Source organism: Chroicocephalus ridibundus, chromosome 1 (genome assembly GCF_963924245.1).
Source record: "Chroicocephalus ridibundus chromosome 1, bChrRid1.1, whole genome shotgun sequence".
NCBI lineage: Eukaryota > Metazoa > Chordata > Aves > Charadriiformes > Laridae > Chroicocephalus > Chroicocephalus ridibundus.
Window position 1 is genome coordinate 28499338 of NC_086284.1, and position 26459 is coordinate 28525796.

The following is a 26459-nucleotide window of genomic DNA, read 5'->3' on the forward strand; positions in this document are numbered from 1 at the left end:
GAACCCTGGAAAAATAGCCCTCTCCTTGAACAAGCAGCACACGAGCTCTCAGGCCGGCAGACCCCAGTGTCTCCCCTGTCCCTCCCCACGCCCAAGGGGACTGCAGCTCAGCAGCCCTTCCACAGCCCCTGACATCCTCACTCAAACATGACCACTTGCTAAGGCTGAAGTTGCTAAAAAACCCCATCCCAAAAAGTCCTTAATCAAACACTTTTCCTCACACAACAGCGTGAGGCCAGTGCGGGAAAGGCACGGCAGAGACCAGAGGCCGGAAAGCTTGGAAGCCGGCCGGGAAGCCCGGCCGGCCCGGGGGTGGCATCCCAAGAGCCCCGCACCCGCAAGTTCCTGGGGGAGGCCAGAAGGGGCCACCTCCCCGCCACGGAGGCCTGCGGTTGCCAACGCGCGACAACCGCCGCGCCGGCCGGCAGCCCCGCGGGCAGCCCGGGAAGCGGTGCAGCGGCCCGGCCGAGCCCGGCCCGCCCCTCCCGCAGGGGGCGCCCGGGGGCGGCGGGGCGAGGCCGGGCCGGGGCGGCCCCGAGGCAATGGCCCCGCGTCGAAGCGGGCGGGCGCCACCCTGTCACTTCAGGCGGCGTCGCGTAACCTCCCCAGAACGGGTGGGCGCCGGCCGGCGGCGGCGTGGGGCACTCCGGCGTGGGCCACTCCGGCGCGGGGAGGCGGCGGCTCCACGCCTCGGCGCGGCCCCCCTCAGGCCGCCGTCGTGGCGGCACGGCCCCCGTGCACCTGCTCACCTGTCTCCTCGGCCGGCTCAGGGAGGGGGGGTCCCGGCCCGGCCCCGCCCCCCGACGGGCTCGGCGCAGGCGCCCTGGCGGCTACCGCAGGCAGGGGGCGGCAACATGGCGGCGTGAGCGGCGGCGGTTTCGGCTCCACAACAACAGCGGCGGCGGCGATCGGTCGCGTCGCCCTCAGCTCTGTGCGCCCCTCGTCTCCGCCGGGCCGCGCCGCGCCGCGCTCGGCAGCGCCCGCTTCTCCCGCCCCGCGGCTGGGAGGCGGCGGCCCCGTCTGGGCAGCCTTGGGCTAACGGGGCATCGGCGCCCATAATAATCCCTCATTATAGCGGAGCGGGGGAGCGGCTCCTGGGACGGTGCCTGCGCCTCGGGCCGGCTCCCTGCGGCCCCGCCGGGTGCGACTGCGGTGGATGCGCGGCTCGGCCCGGCCGGGCGGGGAGGCGGCGGCGGCAGGTGCCGGTAACGGCGGGGGGTAAATGGCGAGCGAGAAGCCGGTATCGGGGCCGGACCAGCAGCCCGCGGGACTCATCTCCGTCGGGGCCGGCGGTGGAGGCGGCGGAGGCAGCAGCAGCGTCGCGGTGATGGGGGAGCTGAGGGCGTCGGGCTCCGGGTCCGTAGTGCTCCCCGCGGGGATGATTAACCCGTCGGTGCCGATCCGCAATATCCGGATGAAATTCGCCGTCCTCATCGGACTCATCCAGGTCGGGGAGGTCAGCAACCGGGACATCGTGGAGACGGTGCTGAACCTGGTAAGCGGCCGGGCACCCCGCCCCGCTGGCGCCCCGGCGGGCAGGGGGGTCCCTGGGCACCGGCCCGAGCAGCCCACCCCCTCCCGGGGCTGCTCCCCGCGCACCCCCCGCCCCTGCGCGACCCGAAGGGGACCTTCATTTTCCCAGCCCCTCTGTCCCTCCTGCACGCACGGCCCTTCTCCGACCATCTTCCCTTCCCAAACTCCTCTCGTTCCCCTCGCTCTCCTCCTGGTCACCGCGACCCGCTCTTCTCCTCGCCGTGCCTGTGACAGAAGCCCCCCTCAGCGCTCCCTGAACTCCAGGCAGGACCCTACCTAGAACAGACAGGCCACTCGTCCCCCTTCCCACCGCCTCCCCCCGGCCGCCTCCTGCAGAAGTGAAGTGCGTGCAATTCACAATGTAAAAAAAAAAACAACCCAAAACAAAAAAACCCCAAAGAGATTAAATAATTTGCAATTTCGGGTTCTGGATGCTGCCCTATAACCTGGTGGCTTCCTTGCTGGAAGAAGAGCGGTGTGAATGTAGTGTCTGTTTTTAATTGAAAAGCATTAAAAAAAAAAGGGCAGCCTGAGCTGATATCTTTTCTTAGTGGCTGAAGCATGTGAAGGGTTTAACCCTGTTAGCACAGAGCTAGTTGAGTATTTTATGTAGAGGAAGGGGGAGGAGGGAGATTTTTGCGAGGATTTAGTACGCTTTAATATCTGTAATAAAGAGTTAGTTGTATTGCAGTATTGTGTTGTATTGGGTTGCTCATGTCTTAATAATCTGCCATGCTTTCCAAAACGCATTCTTGCCTGCAAAGTAAGTGCTGTTGCTAATTTTGTTTAAGGTCTGTGCATTGCAAAACACTGTTGTACACTGGTAAATAGCTTGAAATGAGGAGAAGATGCTAAAACGTAGCTCCTTAGTCATCTGCTTACTTCATGGAGTGAAAGAGTTACTGCAGGACTGTATGACTTAATGTTTTTGCGCTACCTACACCAAAGCCTGAGGAACCTACAGGAGCCAAACGAGTGGATCTAAAAATGAATCACTTTCAATTATGTGCAATTTTGTGCTGCTCCTGAATGCAAGATTTGCTGCAGCAAAGCTTTTGAAGCAGTTCAGTCAATGAAATACCCTCAATTTTTGCATGTAAAATATGATAGAAAAACAACTGCTCAAAACTGAATGGCAATTAATTGAAACTGCCTTTGTTTCAAATGAGTTTAGTGCTTCTAACCTCCACTCATTTGAAACAAAGTCATGTAAAGAATATATTTCATTACAAGCACTTTAAAAGGATGTATTCTTCTGTTTGGTTATTTGCATTTGACCTAGCACAGACTGTATGGAAAAGCTGCAGCATGCAGGGAAAGACATGGTTTGGCCAGATCATTTTAATATTTATGGCTTATCTGAACACACAGGGTTAAAGCCCTAATAGTTTTGTGAATATGTCAAAAGAGTAACCTGGTATATTTCTCACTCCTCTCCACAAGCTGTTTTACACTTAACTGAAACATGATTTGTAAATATTTTTATTTTTTGTACAAGTGTGGTAGAAGTCATCATAACTTTATTGGATTATTACCCATTCCTTTAAAAGTAGCACTCAAAATAAAAGAAAGACACGCGTTACCTTATTAACTGGCTGTGTATAGATCATGACTGATACAAAGATGTTTAATCGTTTTCTGGTTTTCTTTCTTATTTCATTCTTTTTACTGATATTTAAGCTTGTTTTAATTCTGGCTGTTAATGCATCAGCAACTGGAGGAACATTGGCTTGTCTTCAGTGGTGGCGAGGTTAGGATGTGTTTTGGTATTTGTGTGGAGGACATATAGTGCATGTTACAGTGCTTGCATATAACAGCTACCTACTAATTGGTTCCTATTGCTGAAAACTATGCTTATATTTTAAAATAAACGCAAGAGTGTTTAACAGTGCTCTCAGCACTGGGAGACGTATATGAATGTGAAACTGCTTGGGAGTCTGCTGCAGTAGCGATGCATTCTGGATCAGTCATTACTTAACAGATGGACTCTAATATACAATAGTCAGTATTCCCACAGCAGAGAGAGGTTATATTGTGTCTGCTAATCTTTTTCTTCTCAGGGCAGTGCATGTCTCCAACTTATGCTTGTATATTTGAAACTTAATTTAGTTGCATGTGAAACAAACATAGTAAATATGGCAGATACAAAGCAAAGCTGATGGCATATCCCTAAACTACAAAACAGTATCTGATTCTGTATTAAGGATTTTAACAGCAACTTTAAATAAAATGCATTTTTATATTTTAGAAGCATTCTTTGGGGGGGGGGAGTTGAGAGAACTTGATTTGGGTTTGTTTTGTTTTGTTTTTTTTCTTTTCTTTCATCCTGTACCTTTACTAGTTCTGAATGACTTTTGATGCAAGCGTGATAATGAACTGACGGTGGTTATGGAGCTGATGTGAGTTGATATGTTAAGTCTCTGAGAGAATTATTACCTATACTGTACCATACTGGGTATCTATAAGCCATTTAGTAATAGTTCTTTAGTATCGGAATTCTGCATAGCTGAGACTTCTTTTATTATTGGAGAGAATCAGAAGTTAAAGATTGAGATATTTTTTGTTTTGTTTTCTTATCTGGGATTACTGCTGTCTTCTCCGTAAAGCTTAAATAAGTCTATTTGGTTTGGTTTGGCTTCCCCTTGTCATGGAAATGGTCACTCTTCTTTCCTGTTAAGTTTTCATCTTAGGTTTTCCCTTGGACACTTTTTACCTTTAAATGTTTGTTTTCATGGCCCCACACTGTGGTCTCTATTACTGCATTTCAGACTTACTTCATGTGGTACCTTGTGATGTTGATGGACACAGTGATTTATTGTAACTGTGAGGTGATGAAGTGCTTTTCATGCAGTGCTGAAAATCCAATGACGTATTAGACACGGAAAGAGATTTTCAGCTTTGCCAAATTTTAGCAGTTGACTTTCAGCTCAGACAGTGTTTTGTTCTTGGGCATGCCTGTGCAGTTTATGGGATTAGTTGTTTCTCTTAATGCTTTTCTTTTTCTTAGTGATGCTTCTTTTCCTCTGAACTTACTGTGTGTTCACAGTTCTGTTATACTGGTGAATTTGTTTAATGGAGTATCGCTTGGTAGAGTTTCTAGTATTGCTTGTGTTATTATTTTTCATTGTTTGATATTACTGCAAGACATAATGGAGAAGAGGGTTCATCCCTTTATATGCCAATGCCTATGAGCTACTTAAAGTTATCCTTAAAAAAAAACCTGCTAGTGTTAATACTGTGAAGGTCAGAAGATGTTAAAAGTCTATGAGCTGGTCTTTTCTAGAATGATTTCATAGAATATTGTATCCTTCTTACATTTCTGGAAGTAGGAGGGAAATCCTCATTGGACCGCATGTGGTGTTCTGTGACGGTGCTTAGTTTGATTTTCGTCCATGAGTTTAATAGGAATTCCCAGGTTCAGCATGCGTTCTCTGAGATATGTGTTCATTGACCCTTGTGTACTGCACAAGCACCAAACTGGAAAAGGCTTTCCTTGCAAACAACATAATCCTCTAATTGGTTTTGGGGATATTTTGACACCAGTTCTGTGCTTCTATTGATGAAGAGGCCTTTCCCCTTTGAACAGCCCGATTAATTTTCTTAGGGTACTCTCAAGGATGTTGTTATTGCTATGATAGATGTGCTTGTTGCTATTCTCCATGATTCCTTTGCTTCTTGGTACCCTTTCGTACTTATGATATGTGTTAGACTAATGTTTAAAATAAAGTTCTGCACCATGTGCTCTAGCAAATAAGATACTAAGGTGGAAGTGGGTCAGTCTGTCCACCTGTATTCTTCTAGTTCAGGTGCATTTTTGTTTCACTTATTTCCTAGTGCAAAATTTCCACACATGGCTTTAATTAATCTTTCTATAATATGTCTTGAAAGGCCTTTCCTTTCATTATTTTTACTGACTAGCTTCCTTAACTGTCTGCTTTTCCAGTACTTTAATGGTCTTGGGACTTTTTCCTTTGTATATTTTGAACTGTCTCTTGTCTGGCCAGCTTTCATCAAGCATGACTATGTGAACTGCATTGTTTCTTAGGTTTTAGGAGTCTTTCTGTGTTCCAGTTTGAATTTCGTGGAATTTTTGATTTTGAGTGTTTTAGTGCTGATTCTATGTCAGTGCGAAATAAGAAAGGTGAACAGTAAGCAGGCAGATACTGAAAGATTGTGACTGGTGCTGACACATGCTGCTCGTTTTGCCTGTGCATCTTGAACAGATGATGTGATGCAGATTCGAACAGATTTCAGTCTGATACAGGTGTAGCTGACCAAGGTTCTCCTTGTGCAATCTGGAAAGCTTTTATGTATGTTTTGTCAGGCTAGAGTGCGCTTGTAAGAAGTAGGTCAAACAGGAGGCATAGTTCAAAAAGTCTCTTGCTGTTCTTGTTGACTACAGCCCACGCTTCTGCCTAGCTTTTCTCATTTTCTTGGCTGTTCCATCCTACTTCAGTGTTAGTCACCCATCAGCAGAGGTAAGCCGCTTTTTAGTGCTCTGTCACATTGTGTACTTGTAGGAGTGGTATCTGCAGCTTCAGAGCAAATGGGCTGGATTATGTGAGAGGTGCTTCTTGCCCTACAGGCTTTCTGTAGTAGTGGTCATAAGGAAATATGTAAAAGGAGGCATAGATAAGAAATATTTTTATCCTTTTGTGCTTCTTTTCTTCAAACGTTGGTTTAGGGTCCTCTTAATCTGAAGTTGGCTTTTGATACTTGAGTTCTTTGAATCCATTTACAGTTTTGGTTGCTTGCAACATCCTGTAGCACAGTTCTACTCTTGTGTGGGGAGGAAGAATCACCTTTTTTCGTTGGGTGCTGTTGTACTCCGAGAAAGCGTGGGCCTCATGAGCTGTAGCCTCCATCATATGACTTCTGTTTTACTTGTGGAACTAGCTTTGCAGGCTTGAGAATCTTATTCCATTGTCTTGGCAGAAGGCTTCCCATTTTTATAGATAATACTCTGCTGATAGACGGTATTATTCAAAAAAGTGAAGTTTGGGGGAATTTTGAAGTGGTTTCCATTATTTTGTTTGGGATTTTTTTTTGAGTGTGAATTTTGCTTTAGGTAATACTTAACTGGAGGTGGTGGTCCTTGTCCAAGTTACTGTCTGTCCCATTGGTCCCTTTTTATCCTGCTCATATTATCTCATATTAAGCTATGTCTGGATGTTACTGTAGAAGCTACTAGAACCATATGAAAAGAACAGTATCCAGTGTGAGAGTTTAAAATAGCATTCCATGGGCAGCTACTGACCGGTTCTGTAGCTGTTGTCATTATCTAATACTTCCATGGAAAACTTAGTTTTGGTTACAGAAAAGCTTTGAATGACTGAATGTTCACTTAACTTCTTTTAGTATAACTGATTGCTTTTGGCTTTTATCTAATCTCTGACAGTAGGTGTTTATGGGTGGGAAGTTTTTTCAATCCTTATATCAGTCATGAAGAACTAGTGATATCTCAGCAGGTGGCTTGGAATGTGCTCTGGTTCTGGTATGATGGATTGATACATTTCTACAGGCGATAACTTTTTAAAGTCTGTCATGGCGAGCATATCACTGAGTATTCCTTACTGCTTAACTCTGAAGAGCTGTTTTCTTCTTAGCTTTACGTCTTACTTGTCTTTACAGGATTCAGTTCATGGATTCTAAGGGAGGTGAATACCTAAAGGCTTTTTTTTATTATTTTTGTCACACCAAAGTAATAAAGTTCTGAGACTGGTGTTAATAAAACACCTCCAATTTTGGCCTTTCCCCCTACTCCCACCTGAGACCCTACCTATGTTTTATCACTTTGCATCAAGCAAAGGGTTAGCACCTTTCTCTATCAAGATGCTATTTTTACAAAATTGTGACCTGATTCCCCATTTAAACCATGTGTTTAACAAGACTAGGCATTTAGCTGTGTGCTCAGTTATACACTACTCTTTCTCTCCCCTCCATGTTTTCCCTCACTGTCCCCACCCCACCCCATGGCTTTCTGGTGGGTACTCAAAGGGATAGAAGTCAAGGGGCATGGCTCATTACATTTGTGATGTTGATGTCTAGGAGGCTGTCGTGCAGTTTTTTCTTTTGTGTTAATGCTTTTCAGTGTTTCCGCTCATACCTTTCAAATATATGAATCACTGTCTATATTACGTCCTTAAAAAACCCTCATCAAAACGCAACACCCAAAAACTGCATAATCATCTCTGAATTCCTCCTGAAGTGTTTGTTCCCCTTTCACGCCATATTCAATTTAGTCGAAGTGGAATGAAATCTGTGATTGGTTTAGTACCAAAACTGAGACTTTTATATCATGATAAATACTGGGCACAGTATTATCAGAGCTGTGTTAACTTAATAAGCTATCCAAGCTATTTTAAATCAGTCTCTTAATCTTACCTGTTCATTACTTCATACTGCACTTTTTTGGTTTTGTGTCTTAGCCTGTCTTGATAAATCTGCCATTTCAAATCAACTTGCGTTGCTCTCTTGTTACTCCAGCATTTTGTAGTACTTCACACAGAACAGTATAATTGCAGCTACTTAATTAGTTGATACGTTGTACGTGCCTGTGGCCAAAGGGTCAGTGTAGTAGTTTGTATTCATGTTGATGAAGTTCCATTTATTTCATGATGGAATTTGATCCTTAATTACCACTGATATTTTTGGAAATACCCCATTGTGGAGTTTCATTAATTCTTGCATAGACAGAATCCTTAAGCTTTCTTTGTCTGAATCAAATTTAGAACTTGCTTTTATAGTCAGAGGTAGCAGATCTTTTGAAACGTCAGTTTTGAATTTACTGATCTACCTCCCGCTTCTGTCTTGCGAAGGTTTGGCTTGGGTGTACTACAGTACAGTACTCAATATATGATATTCAGCATAAAGATAATGATCAATAAAAAAAAGAAGAAAAAAAGGATTATTTGTGGAGAGCCACATATTGCTTCCTTAATGATAGAAATACCTCTTTTAACTATAGGATTATGATGGATTTCAGCTATTTGAACTATAGTTTCAAAACTTCCAGTTTGGGAAGACTGTTAATGACATTCATCGCTAAGAGAAACGTTATCTGTTATTTCCAGTAGAGAAGCACTTCAATTTCTGATCAATTTTCTGATAAAACTTGCTTTCTGGTAATTTTTGTGGTTTAGAGTTTGTTCCACTTTTAAAGTACATTGACAATAATAATCTTCAGTAAATAGGTAAGTCTAAGTAGTTTTGGTGTTACTGAGATTTATACTAGTGATGTCAATTCATTTATATTAATGAACCTATAATGTGACTACCCTGGCTTTAATTTAAAATTGGGTTGCATCAGTGAAATTGTTGCAACATAACAATTCACTGAAAGCTTGCATAAATGTGAATATTGCTTATGCTATTCAAAGCTTACAAATACTTGACTTCTATATTTGGAAAATAATGTTTCTTTCACTTCCCTTTTGTTTACAGTTGGAAGCATTTCTTAACTATGCAGAATAGGTATTAGGTTTTGGAATTAGCTACAAGTGAGATAGGGCAAGATATTCACTTAGAAGTGAAATTGTTATCCATGTCATGCTTTTTGGTACCTGATGGCTTTTTTATTACTGGGACAGTGTAGACAGAAGGATGGAAATAATCATTCTCTATGTAGAACCTTCTAAACTAACTCTAGTACCAGCAGTATGGCATTGTAATCAGTTTTACGTGCTCTCAATTTTTTTTTCCTTTTAAGTCATCATATTCTGTGACAAATACTCAATTACATAAAAGTTTTTAACTTTTATTGACTTTTGCCTGCTTTAAGAGCCACTATAACAGGATTTTTTTCATTTTTTCTCTTTTATTTTGTAAAAAGAAAATGTTTTGAATATTTGTAAACACAAATACGAATTTGGAAACAACATGTCCTTTGATTCACAAAGGAGCCTGTACAAACCTATTGAAACAAAGACTCTTTCCAACTACAGAATTATAGAAAACAATAAGATGTCCTTTCATTAAATATAGAATAGTAACCATGAAATACATGTTCAAGCTAGTAATGAACTGACTGAAGCCAAGTCCTGTCTTGGATTACTCATGCCTGACTGATCAGAGTTTGCTCTTACTCTTCAGCAATACTTTGCGTAGTTCACTGCATCCAAAAAATATTTCTTGGTTTAATTGTGAACTAAAAATCTCCCTGTGTCACTTTTACTGTTAAGAACCTTCAACTGAAAAAAAGAAAATAGGAAAAAAAAAAAAAAAAGGATTACTTAGAAATCAGGGGAGCATTCTTGCTTGAAGTTGAATTTGTGTTTTATAGTTAACAGAATGGGAAAGCTGTCCACCCCTTCCAATAGGACATATGTATCAGAACATGGCTATAGAGTTGTGTTAGCTCCAATTGTGTAGCATCTCCATAGTATGAGTAAATGTGAACTAGTATATCTGAGGATGTTATGCAGGGAGAGTGAGATTCCCAGTGGTCTAGAAATGGACTTGGGGATTCAGCATCTTTGCAGAAGGGCATTAGCTGCAGCTGTTTAATTGCAGGAATTGGAATGTTGAGAGAATGGGGCAAGAGCTGTTGCCTGAAATGAGAAGAAAAAGCCAATTTTGTAGGAAGAAAGCATCTCCTCCCTATTCAAATAGTAATTTTTATGTTAATAAATGAAACTTACCAAATGAAACTTACTTCTGAAAAATGCATTGTGGCTATAGTTAAAAGGTATGGAAAGACGTAAAGAACCTTACTAAGGGGTATGTTATACTTTCATGGCTGGTGAATTTATCTGTTTTCTTTTGAGATTGAGAGCTCCAACCAAAGCCATTGCTGTAAACTTGTTGTTTACACATCCAATAGGATTGTTTGCCTCAACATGTTCCTCCATGAAAAAGAAGTTTGCTGACATAGAATTGTCGAAAAATTAATATCAGCACCCCCCCTTTTCCTTCTGTTACTCCAGTGAAATACATAATCTGTTTTGGTAGATGGCAAGGTGTGTGGTATTTGTGAGTCATATCTGTGACTGATGGCTACTTGGCTGTTAATATTCATATGCTGAATAGCTGAAACATTTGTGTGAGACTGCATTTGACTGAATAAGATCTTCCAAGCAAAATACTCAGGAGTTGGGAGCTACTCCATTATTCTAATTCTTTTCCCCTAAAGAGAGTTGTGGAGCTCTTGCCCCATATTTTAGTCTCTGGGGTTCCAAAAATCTTCTTTGCTTCTATATCTTCAGCTATGGCATGCATACCTCCAAATGAACTGCAGAAGCCTTATGGGTTTTGTTTGTTTTATTTTATGTAGCGTTTAAGTGATTTGAAAGACTGTCTCATCTACTCTGTTCCTCATAGAAATGTTGCAGCCTCCATTGCATCTTTTGCTATCTTAAAGAGCATTATGTGAATGCAGAAATAGATTTACAAGAAGAGCCTGTTAGAATTGCATCTGCTATCCAAGTCTGAAGTGAATTGAGTCCATCTGAAAAGAAACTTCAACATACTGTCCTGGGCTCACACTTTTTTTTCCTTTTTTTTTTTCCTCTCATCAAAATGATGTTAATGACCATGCCTCTCCATTCCTCTCTTTGGCAGTAACACTACAACATCCTCCTGAAACTTCCTTGCCAGAGCAACTGGCACTTCTGTAAACTAGCAGAATCACAGAAGTTTCAAAGAATTGTAGAACAGCTGAGGATGGAGGGGACCTCTGGAGGTCTCTAGACAAAAAATCTGTACTCAAAGCAGGGTCAACTCGAGCAAGTCACTCAAGGCGTTGTGTGACTGGGTTTTGGATTTTTCTAAGGGTGGAGACTCCCATGTCAAGTTCTTAGGTGTAAGTGGAGGTTCCTGTGCCTGTTGCTACTTGTCCTGCCACTGGGTGCCACTGTGAAGAGTCTGTCTCCCTTGTCTGTACTCCCTGCCTGCCCCCACCCCCCATACCCCTTCCCAGAAGTACACATACACATTTATAAGATCTCTTCAAGCCTTCTCTTAAGGCTAAACAATCCCAGCTCTCTTCAGCCTTTCTTTGTATGTCAGATGTTTCAAGCCCTTAATCATTCGCACATTTAGATCTTTATTCTCCTTGTAGAGATAATAGTGCTCCCTTTCCAAAAAGTGGGAGGTGGAGTCTGGGAAACCTTTTAATTATAGCAATGCTTTTCCTCATCTCACAGTATGTGCTCCAATATCTACCACAAATAATCCAGTCAATATTGCTATGCCGAACCCAGCAAAGGACAATTTGCACCACATGCAGCCAGGAAAGAAAACAGACCTCCATGAGCCACAGCAGCGAGTGTTTGCTTTTCATCTGTTGTGCCTGCTTGTTAATAGATAGCCTTGGATGAAACACACAAACCCGAGAGTCTCTGTCAGTTCTGCAAATCACAGTTATGGTTGTAGGTAAGCTTTATTTCTTGGATTTCAGAAATATAAAGTGTAGCTACATTTGATACTCTGCTGAAAATGTATGAAGTTAATATTAATGGCTTAGTACTGAGTTAATGAAACTTTGTGACTCTTAACATATACTATAAATACTACCTCCTTCAACAAATTAGCACGAATTGAAATTAAACTAGAAGAGCTATTAGCATAGTCTTCAAAGTTACAGATGCTTGATATCAGAAGGGGAAAAAAAACCCCACTAATACTCTTTATAGAGGCAACGCTGTTGAAGTTCTGCCTTGAGTTTGAACAGATTCATGACTCTATATATAGTCTAATATTTATAGATTAGATGTGCAATATCACTTTATACGCGTATAACTATATGTGACTTAGAAACTACAATATATTAAGCAAAGATAATTGTTTAACAAAATTTTTATAGTTTGTGTTTCATCCAAAAAAAAAAAAAAATTTTTGTTCAAAGTAACTTACAATGTGCAATAATAAACACATTGTGACTGGGACAATGTGTAGGCTCAGTCACTGAGAGGGAGTCAGTCTTTGACAATTGATACAGTACAGTATTTGACATTTTAAAGGTAGTGCTCACTGAACAGGAGTTGATATTGTCTTTAAAATGGACTGTTCTTCAATGAAGAAGTTGGTAGTTACAGGTATTTCCTAAAACCCAGAAGCAGGTTATTCACAGTTCTCACAGTCATGCTGATTTCCCTTATTACTAGTATAAATGGTTTTTATAACAAGGGAAAATAAATTATAGTAAAATAGCTTACGTGATGCCCCCCTAATAAAAAGTGATTAAATTCTATTTAAGAACAAATTTGGATCTACTTGCTTTGTTGCATGTCCTGGTTCACTTAAAAAATAGTTTTCAAGTCTGTAGTCCTTTTCCTCATTTGAAGGTGTACTTTACTAAGCAAGCTATCACTGTTTCAGAACCCAAGAGCTCAAAATAATGCAAACACATGTAAAAAATGTATTAAGAGCCTTTGGTAACGATAATCAACAATCAAAAGGAACAATGGGAAAGGGGGAAGCAGAAATTTCAACTGAATGAGGCTAAACCATATAAGCTGATACCTTTTAGGCTGCCAAAGCTGATACTCCTCCAGTTGAGTCTGTTCTTAAAAGTACCAGCACACAAAAAATTAAGTTAATTGTTTAGGTGAAGTTTAGCTATTAAGAAATGATTCCACTGAAAGGAAGCTTTACATTTAAAAAAAACCGCTAACAGTATGAGTGGAAAATCCTGGGTACAACAGGTTATCTTCTCTCAGTGATGCAGTGTCCTCCTGGATTTACAGAGACCTTGAAATGACTGGTTATATGATGTTTTATTAATTTTTGAGGTGGCAAGTACCATCATCTGTTAATACCAGAGTCTAAACCCACATGTGGGCTTCAAAATGCTTTAAGTGTTGAATTTTTTTAAGTAAGAAGTCCTCTTAAAACAGTTAACAGGTTTCAGAGTGTAAGTAGAAAATACGGTTGGTTTTTTTTTTTTATAGTCCAGATTTAAGCTCTTGGATCGTTCATCACAGCTTTGGTTTGATTTGTGGTTCTTGCCTGTCTTCTGAAGTTAGAATGGTTGCAAATACTTGTAATTGAACTCTTCTCCTGCTCCAGTTATGACATAACTGGCTTTTCAACTTACTTCAAGTCAGTTGACCTCTGTTTTAGCCAAAACCTACTTCATCCTGAAAAGAGAGCAGCATGTATAATGTATTTTCTTCTGGCTGAGATAAATCCTAAATGTGTCTCTTACCAAAGCCTGATATTATCCAGATGTGCGGAAAAAGCCATAAGAAGCTTGAAGTGTTGATATAATCTAAATCCTCACTGGAGGTCAGAGAAATTTTAGGAGCACATTGTTTAAATTATTATTATTTCAAAATTCCTCTCTCATATGCTCTTTGTGGAGTTACGGTAGATTTTAGGGCTTCCTCAGTAAGGAGGTGGTTAAGCAACCTGAACTAAACTGGTGCCAGCCTGCTAATGTAGGGATTCAATTTTTTGAATAGTGTCCATGGTCATGTTATGTCCTTCTATATTGCCATTTCTTAAATTGTTGCATTCCCCCAGCCCCTTATAGGTAGGATGAGGGTTGGGGTTTTTTGCTTAAGCGGTACATCTGAACTGGCTATGTACGTTTTTGCTGTGTTAGTTTTTGAAAGATCTTTGGTTTAAAAATTTCCTTAATGTATGTATTTTGTGAAGTATGAGCTGTTGAGAAGACCACATAGTTTGTGGTACAAGCTCCAGATGACAGTGCAGCCAAAGTGAATTTTGATTTAAAATTCCTTTAAGAAATCCCAACGATTTCCCGGGAGATAGGAAGGAATTGTTTGTGGTCTAAAAAAAAATCCTGACTTAAGAAAAACTCCTTGGCGTTTCTATTTATTTAGAAAATTGAAATCCAACTAAATAGTCTATACTTAGTGTAGCAAAATGAGATCTTTAAAACACTATAATGAAAGGCTACTGAGGCATTATTAAAAATTAATACAGCCAAGAGAGTTATTGAGAAAAGTAGCATTTAGCAGTAATTGTTAATACATTTTGGTACTGCTATATGGTGAGTAGCTTCCAGCTTCTCAATCTGTGTTCAGTTTCCCTAGTAATATTTTAAATTATTTTTTTCAACACTGTTGTTCTTCTCATATATTTGTTAAGTTAAGAGTAACCATTCTAGGTCAATGGGTTTGTACTGTGACTGAAAACAAAGACTTGCCTGAAGTCTTTTATTGTTACAAGCATCAAAATAAGCTGTAGAGGAAAAATACTTTAAGTAATCAGACTGAACTTTGGGGAGTAAAATGTCATAGAAAAAACTAGGTTATGATGCTTTGTGGAGAGAATGTCTGGGATAATGCTTGGGTTTTGAAGGTGTGGGGTTTGGAGTCATATAGTCCTAAGTCTCAAGACTGTGCATTGGGTTTGCCTGGCAAGGTTTTGGTAGCGAAGGGGCTGCAGGGGTGGCTTCTGTGAGAAGCTGCCAGAAGCTTTTCTCATGTACGATAGAGCCAATGACAGGTGGCTCCAGACGGACCTGCCACTGGCCAAAGCTGAGCCCATCAGCAATGGTGGTAGCGCCTCTGGGATAATACATTTAAGAAGGTGGAAAAGTTGCTGCCCAACAGCAATTGCAGAAGGAGAGAGAAGTTGAGAATATGTGAGAGGAACAACTCCGCAGACACCTGTGAAGAAGGAGGAGGAAGAGGTGCTCCAGGGACAGAGCAGAGATTCCCCTGCAGCCTGTGGTGAAGACCATGGTGAGGGCACACTGTCCCCCTGCGACCCATGGAGGTCCACAGTGGAGCAGATATCCACCTGCAGTCCATGGAGGACCCCACGCTGGAGCAGGTGGATGCACCTGAAGGAGGCTGTGACCCCATGGGAAGCCTGTGCTGGAGCAGGCTCCTGGCAGGTCCTGTGGACCCATGGAGAGAGAAGAGCCCACGCTGGAGCAGGTTTGCTGTCAGGACTTGTGACCCCGTGGGGACCCACACTGGAGCAGTCTATTCCTGAAGGACTGCACCCTGTGGAAAGGACCCACACTGGAGCAGTCGGTGCAGAACTGTCTCCCATGGGAGGAACCCCATGCTGGAGCAGGGGAAGAGTGTGAGGAGTCCTCCCCCTGAGGAAGGAGTGGCAGAAACAACATGTGATGAACTGACTACAACCCCCGTTCCCCATTCCTCTGTGCCACTTGAGGGGAGGAGGTAGAGAATTCAGGATTGAAGTTGATTCTGGGGAGAAAGGAAGGGGTGGGGAAAAGGTGTTTTAAGATTTGATTTTATTTTCTCATTACCCTGCTCTGACTTGATTGGTAGTAAGTTAAATTAATTCCCCTGAGTCAAGTCTGTCTTGCCCATGACGGTAATTGGTGAGTGATCTTTCCCTGTCCTTATCTCGAACCACAAGCCTTTCATCATATTTTTCTCCCCCTGCCCAGCTGAGGAGGGGAGTGACAGAGTGGCTTTGGTGGGCGCCTGGCATCCGGCCAGGGTAAACCCACCACGGAGAGGTAGCTTGGGGTTTTTTTTTTTAAATGGTGGAAACATTTTGAAATACAATTCTTAAGAAGGTACAGAAAAACTGTGGGTTAAATATTTTCACTTACAGTTATAAACAGAATTACATTTTTATGCAGAGATTGATAGATGTATGCTACTATTCATTTCTCTGTATTTCAACAAACAGCTGGTTTTCAGCTGTTGAAATCTGTGGAATTTCTTCATTGTGTTGACGGTTGCAGTGGTTGAGGTATAATTAAAAAAACGTGATTGATACTTTTGAGTGATGAACAAGGTTTAGTTATGCATACTGGCTGTCCTGGATGCATTGCCATTTCTGATACACCCATAGATTCTGACTAGTTAAAAGAACTGAGAGTGGCACGCATCTCTCCAGCAGCTCCACTGCCGTCTCTGGTAAGTCTTGTTTGACAGGGTGGAATGTGCTTATTGTCTCATGCAGATCACTGATGTCTCTCTTCAGACATGTGAAGCTATTTAGAGACTTCTTGGAGGACAGTGTTACCAGTAAACAGCTTGTATTAAACTTTTTGTGTCACTAATCCCACATTCTACTTCAGTGCGGTGTAGATGAAAGCGCTCACATTTCATGCTTTTTAGCTACTCGTTATACATCTAGGGATTATTTCCTACTAACTAGCACCCCTTGTGTGACACATCCTCTGGAAATGCATGCCCAGCTTTCACACGGAAGGCTCAGAACTTAGGTCTTGTAGGATTTGTATCTTGTAGCTATGTGGTGCTTTTTAAGTCCCTGGATGAACAGAAAGAAGACTCTCAACTGTTCGTCTTGTGGAGAGGTTGTAGTGGTTGGGATTGTTTTACCCTGGCTTGGAACATTATAAATGAGTGTGTATTAAAGAGGAAATTAAATGTGGGGTTTTTTTCAAGTCTATCAGACAGCTACTGCTATTTTAAACACCCTTATATAGGAGAAAACTGTAATTTAATTGTTATGGTGGTTGAATGGTAAGTTACAATTTAAATGTAACAAACAAATGAACAGGAACTTCCTAAGTTTATATTGGTTCTGGGTACGTTCAAAATGCAACAAACTAGTTTTTAGTTAAGCATCATACTGCTGTGGCACAGTTACTGTGAGATTTCTTTTTTTTAACTGGAAGGCTGGGAGGCTTTTCTAATTTTTTCTGTAGAGGAAAGGATCAGGGCCGTGTTTGAACTCCTTCCTTCTTATCACTATCATGTAGTATTTTCTGTTTTGGTTGACTGCCAGAGACCAGTATGTGTGTGTTCTACCTGGAAACATTTGATTGTCTTTACTGTATTTGGTAGTTATACCATGGATGCTTACATAAGATTGTCTTTGTGTAGGTGTGCTTAACATTGTCTAATTTTGTGTGCTTTTTAAATTGCAGAACCATTCCTTTTTCCCTTGCACAGGGCCAGTTAAGACTTTCACAGATGTCTGGCACATTTAATTGCAAAATACCGTTGAACTGCACGCACATTGTTTGGTTGGATCATCTTTTCTTGTTTAAAAATTCATGGCAAAAATGAAAGAAAATGGAATGCCTAGTGAGCATCAGTAAATTATAAATGTAAATATAAGCATTTGGAGGCACTTCTGCAGTATGAAAAAAAATGTTAATGTAGAGGTTGTTATCCAGCTTTGAATCGCAGGATTCTGAAGCTTTAAAGATGAACTAAGAAGGTTGGTTAAAATTGAAAAGAAAAAAAGTCTTGGATCAGTTACAGAATGTTAAATCATGACTCACAGAACAATTTAGAATGGAAGGCCTCTTATTAGTGGTAGTCAAAACTGAGAAAGCATGTATTCAAGTATAGGCTTTGGGGGGGGGTATGACGGAACACGTGTAGACCTAAAAATCTGGTAACTTCCAAATATTGTGATTTTATTTTTTATTTTTATTAGTTTTGGTCACATACATAAAAAGATTTGGTTTTACTTTCCTTTCAAAAATGTTAAAGGTTGCATGTTTAAAAAATGTGGCTCTATTGGATCTGTGCGGTCCTCTTGTCCTCAACAGAGAGCGGCCTCGTGGGTCTTGGTTGGTTGAGTTGATGACACGTTACTTACAGGTGACTAAAACTTGCTCCTTTGAGATGAAACAGCTCTACAGAGCTGCTAACAGTAAAAAAGTAATTAAAAAAGCTACATGTCTGCTCAAAGTTAGCAGCTAAAACTGGGTAAAAAAGGGACATCTGTTTAGTGAGGCGCTGTTAGTTGTTTTAGATATTTATTGGCCAATGATTTCTTTGTCATTGTTCAATTGCTTGGAGTTTACTTTCTTCAGAATGGAAATTTTAATTAACGTACTTAAGGATTAACTTTTTTTAATACTTTACCATCTTCACTATTTAAATACAATTGCGTTTTTAAAGTCTCCTTTTGATCTGCAATAGTAGAGTTCACTGTAATCCTTGTCATAAGTGATGTCAAACAGTGGGTTATGGCTTTACTTCCAAATTAAGTAAAAATTGAATTGTCATGGAGAGCAAGTATTGAAGATGCATTTCAAGACTGTATTTGTGGAGTACTGTGTAGATGATGTTAGCAAAAGAAACAGAAATCAAGTATCTGATGCAAGCTTTCAGTCTGTTTGGGTTGGGTTTTTTCTCTTTTGTAGGCCCATTTGATTAGACTTAGGTATGTTCTCCTTTCAGCTTCCATAGCTTCACTGTTACAGCTTATCTGTAGCTGAAATTATTGTAATTTTTTTCAAAATTCTTATTTAAAAATCATTCTTCAAAGTGAGTATCGTTACTTATTAAGTGAAAGTAGGGCTTGCATAGTCTTTTATCCTGAGTAAATAGATTATATTTTCCTATATTTAAAACTTCATGAACATCAAAGCTGTGCCTGTTCTTACAGGATCTGGGGCTAATTGTTTGGGGATTTTTTTTTAATGGATTTCAAATGAAAAATATGCATATATTTCTAGCTCTGCATTCCTTAAAATAAAAACATACTTTTCAAATAATGTCCACAATATTTGAAGTGTGAAGTATTTCTTCTGGCTGGAGTATTTTAGCAAAATGCTTCTTTCCATAAAAATCCTTAATGTGTTTTCATTAACTTTACTAAACTACTTTTCAGAAAGAACAATGAAAAATCAGTTTCAGAACTGTACGGTGATTTTTTCATCTTTGCTTTTTTTGTTGTTTTTTTTTTTGTTGTTTTTTTCATTTCTTTAAAGTGCATATTTTTATGGAAGATATGATGGCAAACAAAAAACCTAAACAAATAATGAAACAATCTCACTTGTCTGCAAGGCAAGTCATTCTTTTTTAAACTTCTTAGAGTACCAATCTTTTCAAATAACTTCCTTTGTACTAAAAATTAAAGCTGGTTATTTGCACGATACTGGGTATGGTCTCTGAAAGTTTTCTTTCCCGATTTATTTGTGATAGATAGATATGTCTATGAAGGGCTAGAATTAGATTACTAATATCATTTTCTCTTGCGAGAGAACGCTGAATATGAGGCAGCATGAATAAAAGTAGAAAGTTAATTTATTTGTGCCCTGTCATGGTGGATTGTTTATCTACCTTTCTTGATAGATTTTTTTTTTTAATGACTTCTGAACTTCAAAAATGTATTTCACTGGATATCTCTGTACTGTTGAAGGAAGAAACGATTTTAAACTATACCAGGGGAGATTTATATTAGGTATTAGGAAAAATTTTTACACTGAAAGGGTTATTGAGCATTGGAACAGGCTGCCCAGTGAAGTGGTGGAATTGTCATCCCTAGAGGTATTTAAAATACGGGTAGACATAGTATTTAGTGATAGGGTTTAGTGGTGGTTTTTGTCAGTGTTAGGTTGATGGTTGGATTCAATGATCTGAAAAGTCCCTTCCAACCTAGATGATTCTGTGATTCTATGTGAGAAACTATACAAAGAAGTTCTAGTGGAAAAAAAATCTTTGTGGTCATGAAGTTTAATTGCTATAGTATATTTTGGTTAAAGGGATGTTTTCAATGAACATTTTTAACTGTGTCTAAATAGCATCTAATTGAACAAGGGTAAAATGTTTTACTTGCGGATTTGTAAAAATCAAGTAAATATGCGTCTTAATGAAGCAGCATAGATGCAAATACAACCTTTTTATTTTTAAAGGAAAAATAAATGTGTATGAATCTTTCCAGAAGCTTTAGTTGCCTTTTCTGTATTTAAGAAGCTTTTTTCTTACTTCTCCCTCTCCTTTCATGAAATCTCGTATGTTAGGTAGACCATCATCTTCTGTTAAGTCATTGGTGGAGGAAATAATGTTGTGGAGAAAGTCCAAGCACCATTTTTTGAACAGTACTTGATCTTTTCAGCGGTTAGTTTTTTGGAGGAGGGCAGATTTAGGAACCGGAGTAACTTTGAAAAGTGGGATTTATACACTTCTGAAAAAATCTCTTCCAAATGGCTTGGTCATCAATGTAAAAGACCTCTTTTAAAGCCTTTAAGTATTTCCTTAGCCAAAGAACCAGTACTGATGGGTAAGTTCTTGTACTGTTAACATGTATCTTGCACACTCAGATTACCAGCTGGATTTCAGATTGGTGTTAAATGTTCAAGCATGGTACTAAACATCTTGTGGAACTCTTACATTCATCAACAAGTTAAAATATTTCTCATAAGTGCTAAAAGGGAGCTATGAAGGCTCCTCCTTTAACTTGAATAAATGGTTTATGGGAAGGAAAAGATGGAGGGGGGAAAAGCCCCTTTAACGTTCAGTAATTTCTCAATTTCAGTATTTATAAAGCTATGTTGCAAAATTACTTGGTATATTCCTCTGTTCTGTTTGAGTTAGACATTCTGGCTGCGCGAATGTGTATGTGTATTACACTAAAGTTTGATTGAAGAAGTGATTCATTTATTTAAGTGAAAATGCTGGTTTGATGTGATATTCTTGGTGCGTTTTGACGCCTGAATCTAGTGTTACCGGTCATAAGCCCATGAAACTTCTGCTTAGGTCCTTGATTTGTGGTTGGTGAAGGCAGAAAAGAAGTGTCGTTTTGTCTTCATTGTGATAAATTTTTGTATTTGAATAGCTTGCTTATTTTAATAATAGCTATATAGTATGGCTGTCACTAATTCCTTAGGTGCTGTGAGGTTCTTACATCAGAGTTTTTTCAGCTTGACAGCAACAGTACACTCAGTAGTTGATTCCTGATGAAACTATGATAATTGGTATTAAGATGCATGTTGAAATGGGGTGTATGTAATGCTGTCCTTAAAAGTGAAAATTTGTGGCTGCGTGTCAGAATCCTGGCAGAGAAGGGGAGGCCATTTAGAAGGTCAGCTGTTTGGATCAGTTTTTGATGAAAGAGGATCTACTGATAGATAAATGTAACTGAGTGATTCCATTACAAATTTAAATTATACTATCGCTATGAAAGACAAGCTCTAATACTTCAGTCCCTTCTAGAAAGACACCAAGAAATCCCTTTAAAAAGAAAGGTAGGCTAGGTTTTAGAATTGTGAAGCTGGAAGCAAAAATGATTTTATTTCCTGCTCCTTCTACAACTTGGAGGAAAAAAAAAAAGCTGGTCAATCTGAGAATCATTTTCATATTTTAATTTCTGAAAACACACCATCATTTTTCCTAAAACACAGGCAGAAAGCTTGTGCTTGATATAACCAACCATCTGTTGTAGAAATTGTCCTGAAGATATCACTACTCTGTGTGTGTGCAATTATGTTTCCTAATTTCTTTTTACCAGCTCATTTTAGTGTCATTTCTTTCTCACAGATTACAGTATTAGTGTAATTTCTAAACCTCCTTTTATAATATGCTTTTATAAGCCACCTAAGCACAGATTATTTTTTTTTAAGTCCCTCAGGATGGGATTGTTCCCCCCTTCCCAAAGGCACTCTCTTATGCGTCTAGAGAAAAGTTAATGGTCAGGCTTCATTATACTCCTAATAGGAAATTCAGCTTCTAAAATGGACTTCTGTGAAGCCAGTCTTAGAATAGTTTGGGTTGGAAGGGATCTTTAAAGGTCACCTAGTCCAAACCCTCCTGCAATGAGCAGGGACATCTTCAACTAGGTCAGGTTGCTCAGAGCCCCGTCCAACCTGACCTTGAATGTTTCCAGGGATGGGGCATTGTGGTGGGTTTACCCTGTCCAGACACCAGGTGCCCACCAAGGCTGCTCTATCACTCCCCCTCCTCAGCTGGACAGGGGAGAGAAAATATAATAAAAGACTTGTGGGTCAAGATAAGGATGGGGAGAGATCACTCACCAATTACCGTCACAGGCAAAACAGACTTGACTTAGGGAAAACTAATTTATTACCAATCAAATCAGAGGAGGATAATGAGAAATCTTGTTCCCCCCTTCAGGTCTCATGAGATTTATTAAGTGTATCAATCTGAAGTTCCTGAAACCTCAGCTACAACCAGTGCAGTGGCAACATGCTACTGCGGACATACTTTGCACTGCTGTTGATCAGGGCTTTTCTGTTGATCAGTTGCTTGGGACTGATTCTTAGCTGTGAATGTACTCATCTTGCTGATGATCTTGGCTTGCTATCCTGAGGTCAGCTTGGGTCAGTGATCAAACTGCACCCTGTATATGCATGGCCATTTGTAGCAGGCATCATGTCTGGTCCCTCTATGCACAGATAAACTTCAGTCTTACGTGTCCTTGACGTCACATATGTTCAGAGTGCTCCTCGCACAGTTTTAGTGAGGTTCCTTTTTCCACAAAACAATGGCAGGACTATCGGACCATCTGAATTAATAGGCCTTTCCCTCCAAGTTTTTTGTCGTTTATCTGCTGATTTGGAAAGCTGATTCATGTAGCCAGAGCAATCTGGGCCTATGAACACTGTAGAAAGAGGTTGCACACCAACATAGTGTAACTTTGGTAAGGAGCGTGTGCCAGGCATTTGTCTTGTGTTCAGGATTATGATGTACAGGTGAATGACAATGTGACTGTGTTGGTTTACTTCCGTAAAAATGAAATCTGAGTTTGTGTCATGAAATAGATCAGTCTTTGTGAGTAGCATATAAATATTAGTTTGCCTATCAGAAGTTTCCTTTACGTAAGCGATGAACTTAGAAGAAAGCTTACAGGAGCTTATAAGAAAGATAGAGGAAGACTTTTTATCAAGGCTTGTAGTGGCAGGACAAGGGGCAATGATTTTAAACTGAAAGAGGATAGATTTTGATTGGATACGAGAGAGAAATTTTTATGACGAGGGTGGTGATACACTGGAACAGGTTGCCCAGAGGAGCTGTGTACGCCCCATCATTGGAAGTGTTCAAGGTCAGGTTGGAAAGGGCTTTGAGCAACCTGAAAGTGAAAGATGCCCCTGCCCATGGCAAGGGAGGGTTGAACTTGATTCTCTTCAAAGGTTTCTTCCAACCTAAACCATTCCATGATTCTAGGAGCACTCTCTGGCAAATGAGAAATGGATGTTTCATTTGCCTAGATCATATAAATAGGATCTGTAGTCTGTCCTTCATGTCCTTCTTGAGGATCTGTTCTTGTGGGACCCAGTCTACTCAAGAGCCTCAGTCTGTGTTCTCTGTTGTGTTTCTCCTAACTCCTTGGTGACTGAGATTCAAATGTAGTTGAAGGGGGAAGAAAGGAGTGAGATGAAGGGCTTGTGACCCTGCTTGTGACTGCGTGGGGAAGCGTATGTGCTGTTGTTTCAGTCAGTTAAGCCTGTTAGTTAGGATTTGCAAATTTGTTGTGTTCTTGCAAGACCTGCTCAGTTAGAGGATGAAGGGAGTGTTTCTGAGCTGAACTGAGCTGATGTTAAAATTTATTTTTGAGTGGATGCTGTATTTTCAGAAGGGAAAAAAAAAGTGTTAGGGAAGAGTTTAAGAGCAGGAAAACCATGTAACGAAGCCTTTTCCTAATGCTCCTCTAGCCACTAGCAAAGCATGGTGCTAAGACTTCTTAGGTGCCACTTTTGTACTGAACATCAGTCAATGGATTTCTTCTTCCCCCGCCTCCAATGAAATTCTCTGCTGCTTTTGAACATATGTAAAATGTGTTTTAGCATATATTCCTGTGGGAAGGAATTGAAAAACTGATTGCGTAGTGTTTATTTTTAAACCTACCTTCTCCCACTTTAATGTGATACCCCTTAGCTCTTACATTTCAAGAGCTGTTGATTTTTGACTGTACTACCCATGATTTTGTAGGTCTCTCTTAATTTTCCTCAGATGCCTTCTTCAAGCAAATAAGTCCTGGTTTACTTATTTCTTGTAGGAAACTACTTCATATCTAAATAGAAAAAAAAAGTTGAATTGAAAAATATTTTAAAACCAGTGTTTCACTGCTTCACTGGAGTGAAAAGTGTTTTCTAGAATTATACCTTTCAGTCTTTAACTAGTGTTTGTTTCTTAGGTTTCTTGTTTGTGAGCTTGCTGGAGCAGATTGAAGTCATAATCCCTTAGTTTTAAATCCCCTGGTTTTGAGAACATACTGTTTGGTTGTAGTTTTTTTTTTTTTTTTCACCCCACTCTTTAAGTATGTGATACATGGACCAAATCCTTATCTGGCTTGTTTACTTGCTCCTTCTGTCTTAATAGGTCTTGCATCCCTGCTGATACTGGTTAGATCTTTTTGTCACAAGTAATTTCAGTAACGGTGTAGGGATAAGACTGTTTTACTAAACCTAAATTCTGTGACCATTCTTTTTTTTTTTTTTTTTTCCAGTGGAAAGAAAATACTGGGGAAACTTGTGAAGGCCATTATTAAAATTTAATTGGAAGATTCACACAAGCCTGATTCAGATTAAATTGGTTGCTACAGTGACATCCACAGAATCTAGTAGTGGTGCCACCTTGATTCTTGACTGGCTTTAGCTAGCTGTAAATTTGTTACCATGACATTATTTATCAGATGATGTACTAAACCTTGGTAATTTATCAGAATTTTTCATTTAAGTGGATGCTTATATAGCTGTCATTATTAGAAAGTAGGATAAAACTCCTCTGTTGCCTTATACAGGGCACGAGGACCTATATAAGTATATTTAATTAGTGCTTCACAGTGTGCTTATTTTTTATTCTTAAAATGTTACAATACTTTAAAGGTCAGATTGCCTATTCTTTTCTGTGATTCTGTTGTAAAGACAATTGGGAGCACAGAGGTACTACTGTGTTGTTTCTGGTCTTTTTAAACAGCATCTCAAGCTGCTGCTATTTTTCCATATTACTTTCGTTCCTGGCAGGAGAATTCAAATGGAGGTTGTTTGGCCTTTGATAAATCTTTAGTATTTCTCATAGAAGCTCCCTTAATTTACTGTCTGATTTTTGCAAAGTAAATTACACCGATGAAGCAGATACACAGCTTTTGTTGCTTAGGTGTGACAAATTGTGTGGTTTAAATGGTTCAGTCTTGAATGCAGACAAATTGTGGCCAGTTTTTAGTGCCTTTAGTTGCATGTAGATCTGGTCAGATTATTGTGTAGCTCTTCTGGTTTATTTTTCCTAAGTTTGAGCACTTCTTTCAGTCCTTTTGGTTTAGTTGTTTGTAATAGCCTAACCTGCTTTTATGAATTGGTGTCAAAATTCAGTGTGCTATTTCACACCTTTGAGACTAATCCTGCCACTAAGCGGTGTGTTAACATAGGTATTAACAGATGAATGCTCACAAGAATGTAAGCAAAGGCATTGTGAAGATGTATGGAGATGGCAGTTACCATGTGACAGAATGGCAAAATACCATGGTTTTCTTTATTTCAGCAAAACCTAAACAAAACAAAGTGAAAACCAAAACTGCCATGCTGTGAATGAGAAGGTGGTATCTCTTGCCCTGTGACTGGAATGTTCTGTTGTAGGGCTGTGGAATGAGTAATTAAAGATACTGTGGAGTAGCTTTTCTTTTCCTGGAGTTGAGTCATGCACCTGTTACAAGATGGTGAGACTGTGTAGTTGGAGGCATATCCAGCACGACATCATGGATTCTCTGACAGGCCTTTTACTGAGACCGTGATGACTGTGAATGTGTCGGGAAGGGAGGATAAAATGAAGTCGGAGAGCTGGTGGTGATTACAGTGTCTAATAGGTACCAGGTTTGAGGCTATCATCTCTATAGATGTACTTTATAGCCATTCAAGGAAGAGATGAAGGACACTTACAGAGGTGGGAAAATGCCTGAATTAGAATCTTTCCTTCAGTTGACCTTAGAAAAGTTTCCCTTGTCTCAAGAGATTAGCCCTTTATTTAGGAACCAAATTAGATCCCTCAGATTTGGTGGTGCAGATGTTTTCCTGATCACCTAGTGATTAATTTTCAGTTAATTCGAGATCCATTATTACGTGGTCAATATAATCTCTTTTCTTGCAGTACAGCTAGTGGTACTGACATCCAAATCTGGGATTTGAACTTTGAATTTGATATTTTCTTCTTGGAGCTTTATAACAGTTTTGTTGGTTTTATTTTTTTAAACTAGACTTTTCTATTGTAGTCTATTTCTGTATTGGCTATGCAAATTATTATACTGTATCTGTAAAGATTTTTGTTGAGCAATTTTGTTATACTTGATATAAAATGTATCTCTAAGTTTCT

General features: G+C 40.1%; 1 protein-coding gene across 5 annotated transcripts in view; it reads left to right on the plus strand.

Moving 5' to 3' along the window:
* The first annotated feature begins 813 nt into the window (after nt 1-813).
* NBEA (neurobeachin) overlaps nt 814-26459 on the plus strand; it is a 513163-nt gene continuing 487517 nt past the window's right edge. For 3 of the 5 annotated variants that reach the window (XM_063332711.1, XM_063332739.1, XM_063332730.1), the window contains exon 1: nt 815-1495. In XM_063332711.1, the coding sequence (XP_063188781.1) occupies nt 1223-1495 (273 nt within the window). In that variant the 5' untranslated portion in view covers nt 815-1222. Of the gene's footprint in view, nt 1496-26459 lie in introns of all 5 variants that reach the window. The other 2 variants (XM_063332757.1, XM_063332720.1) reach the window with 1 other exon arrangement.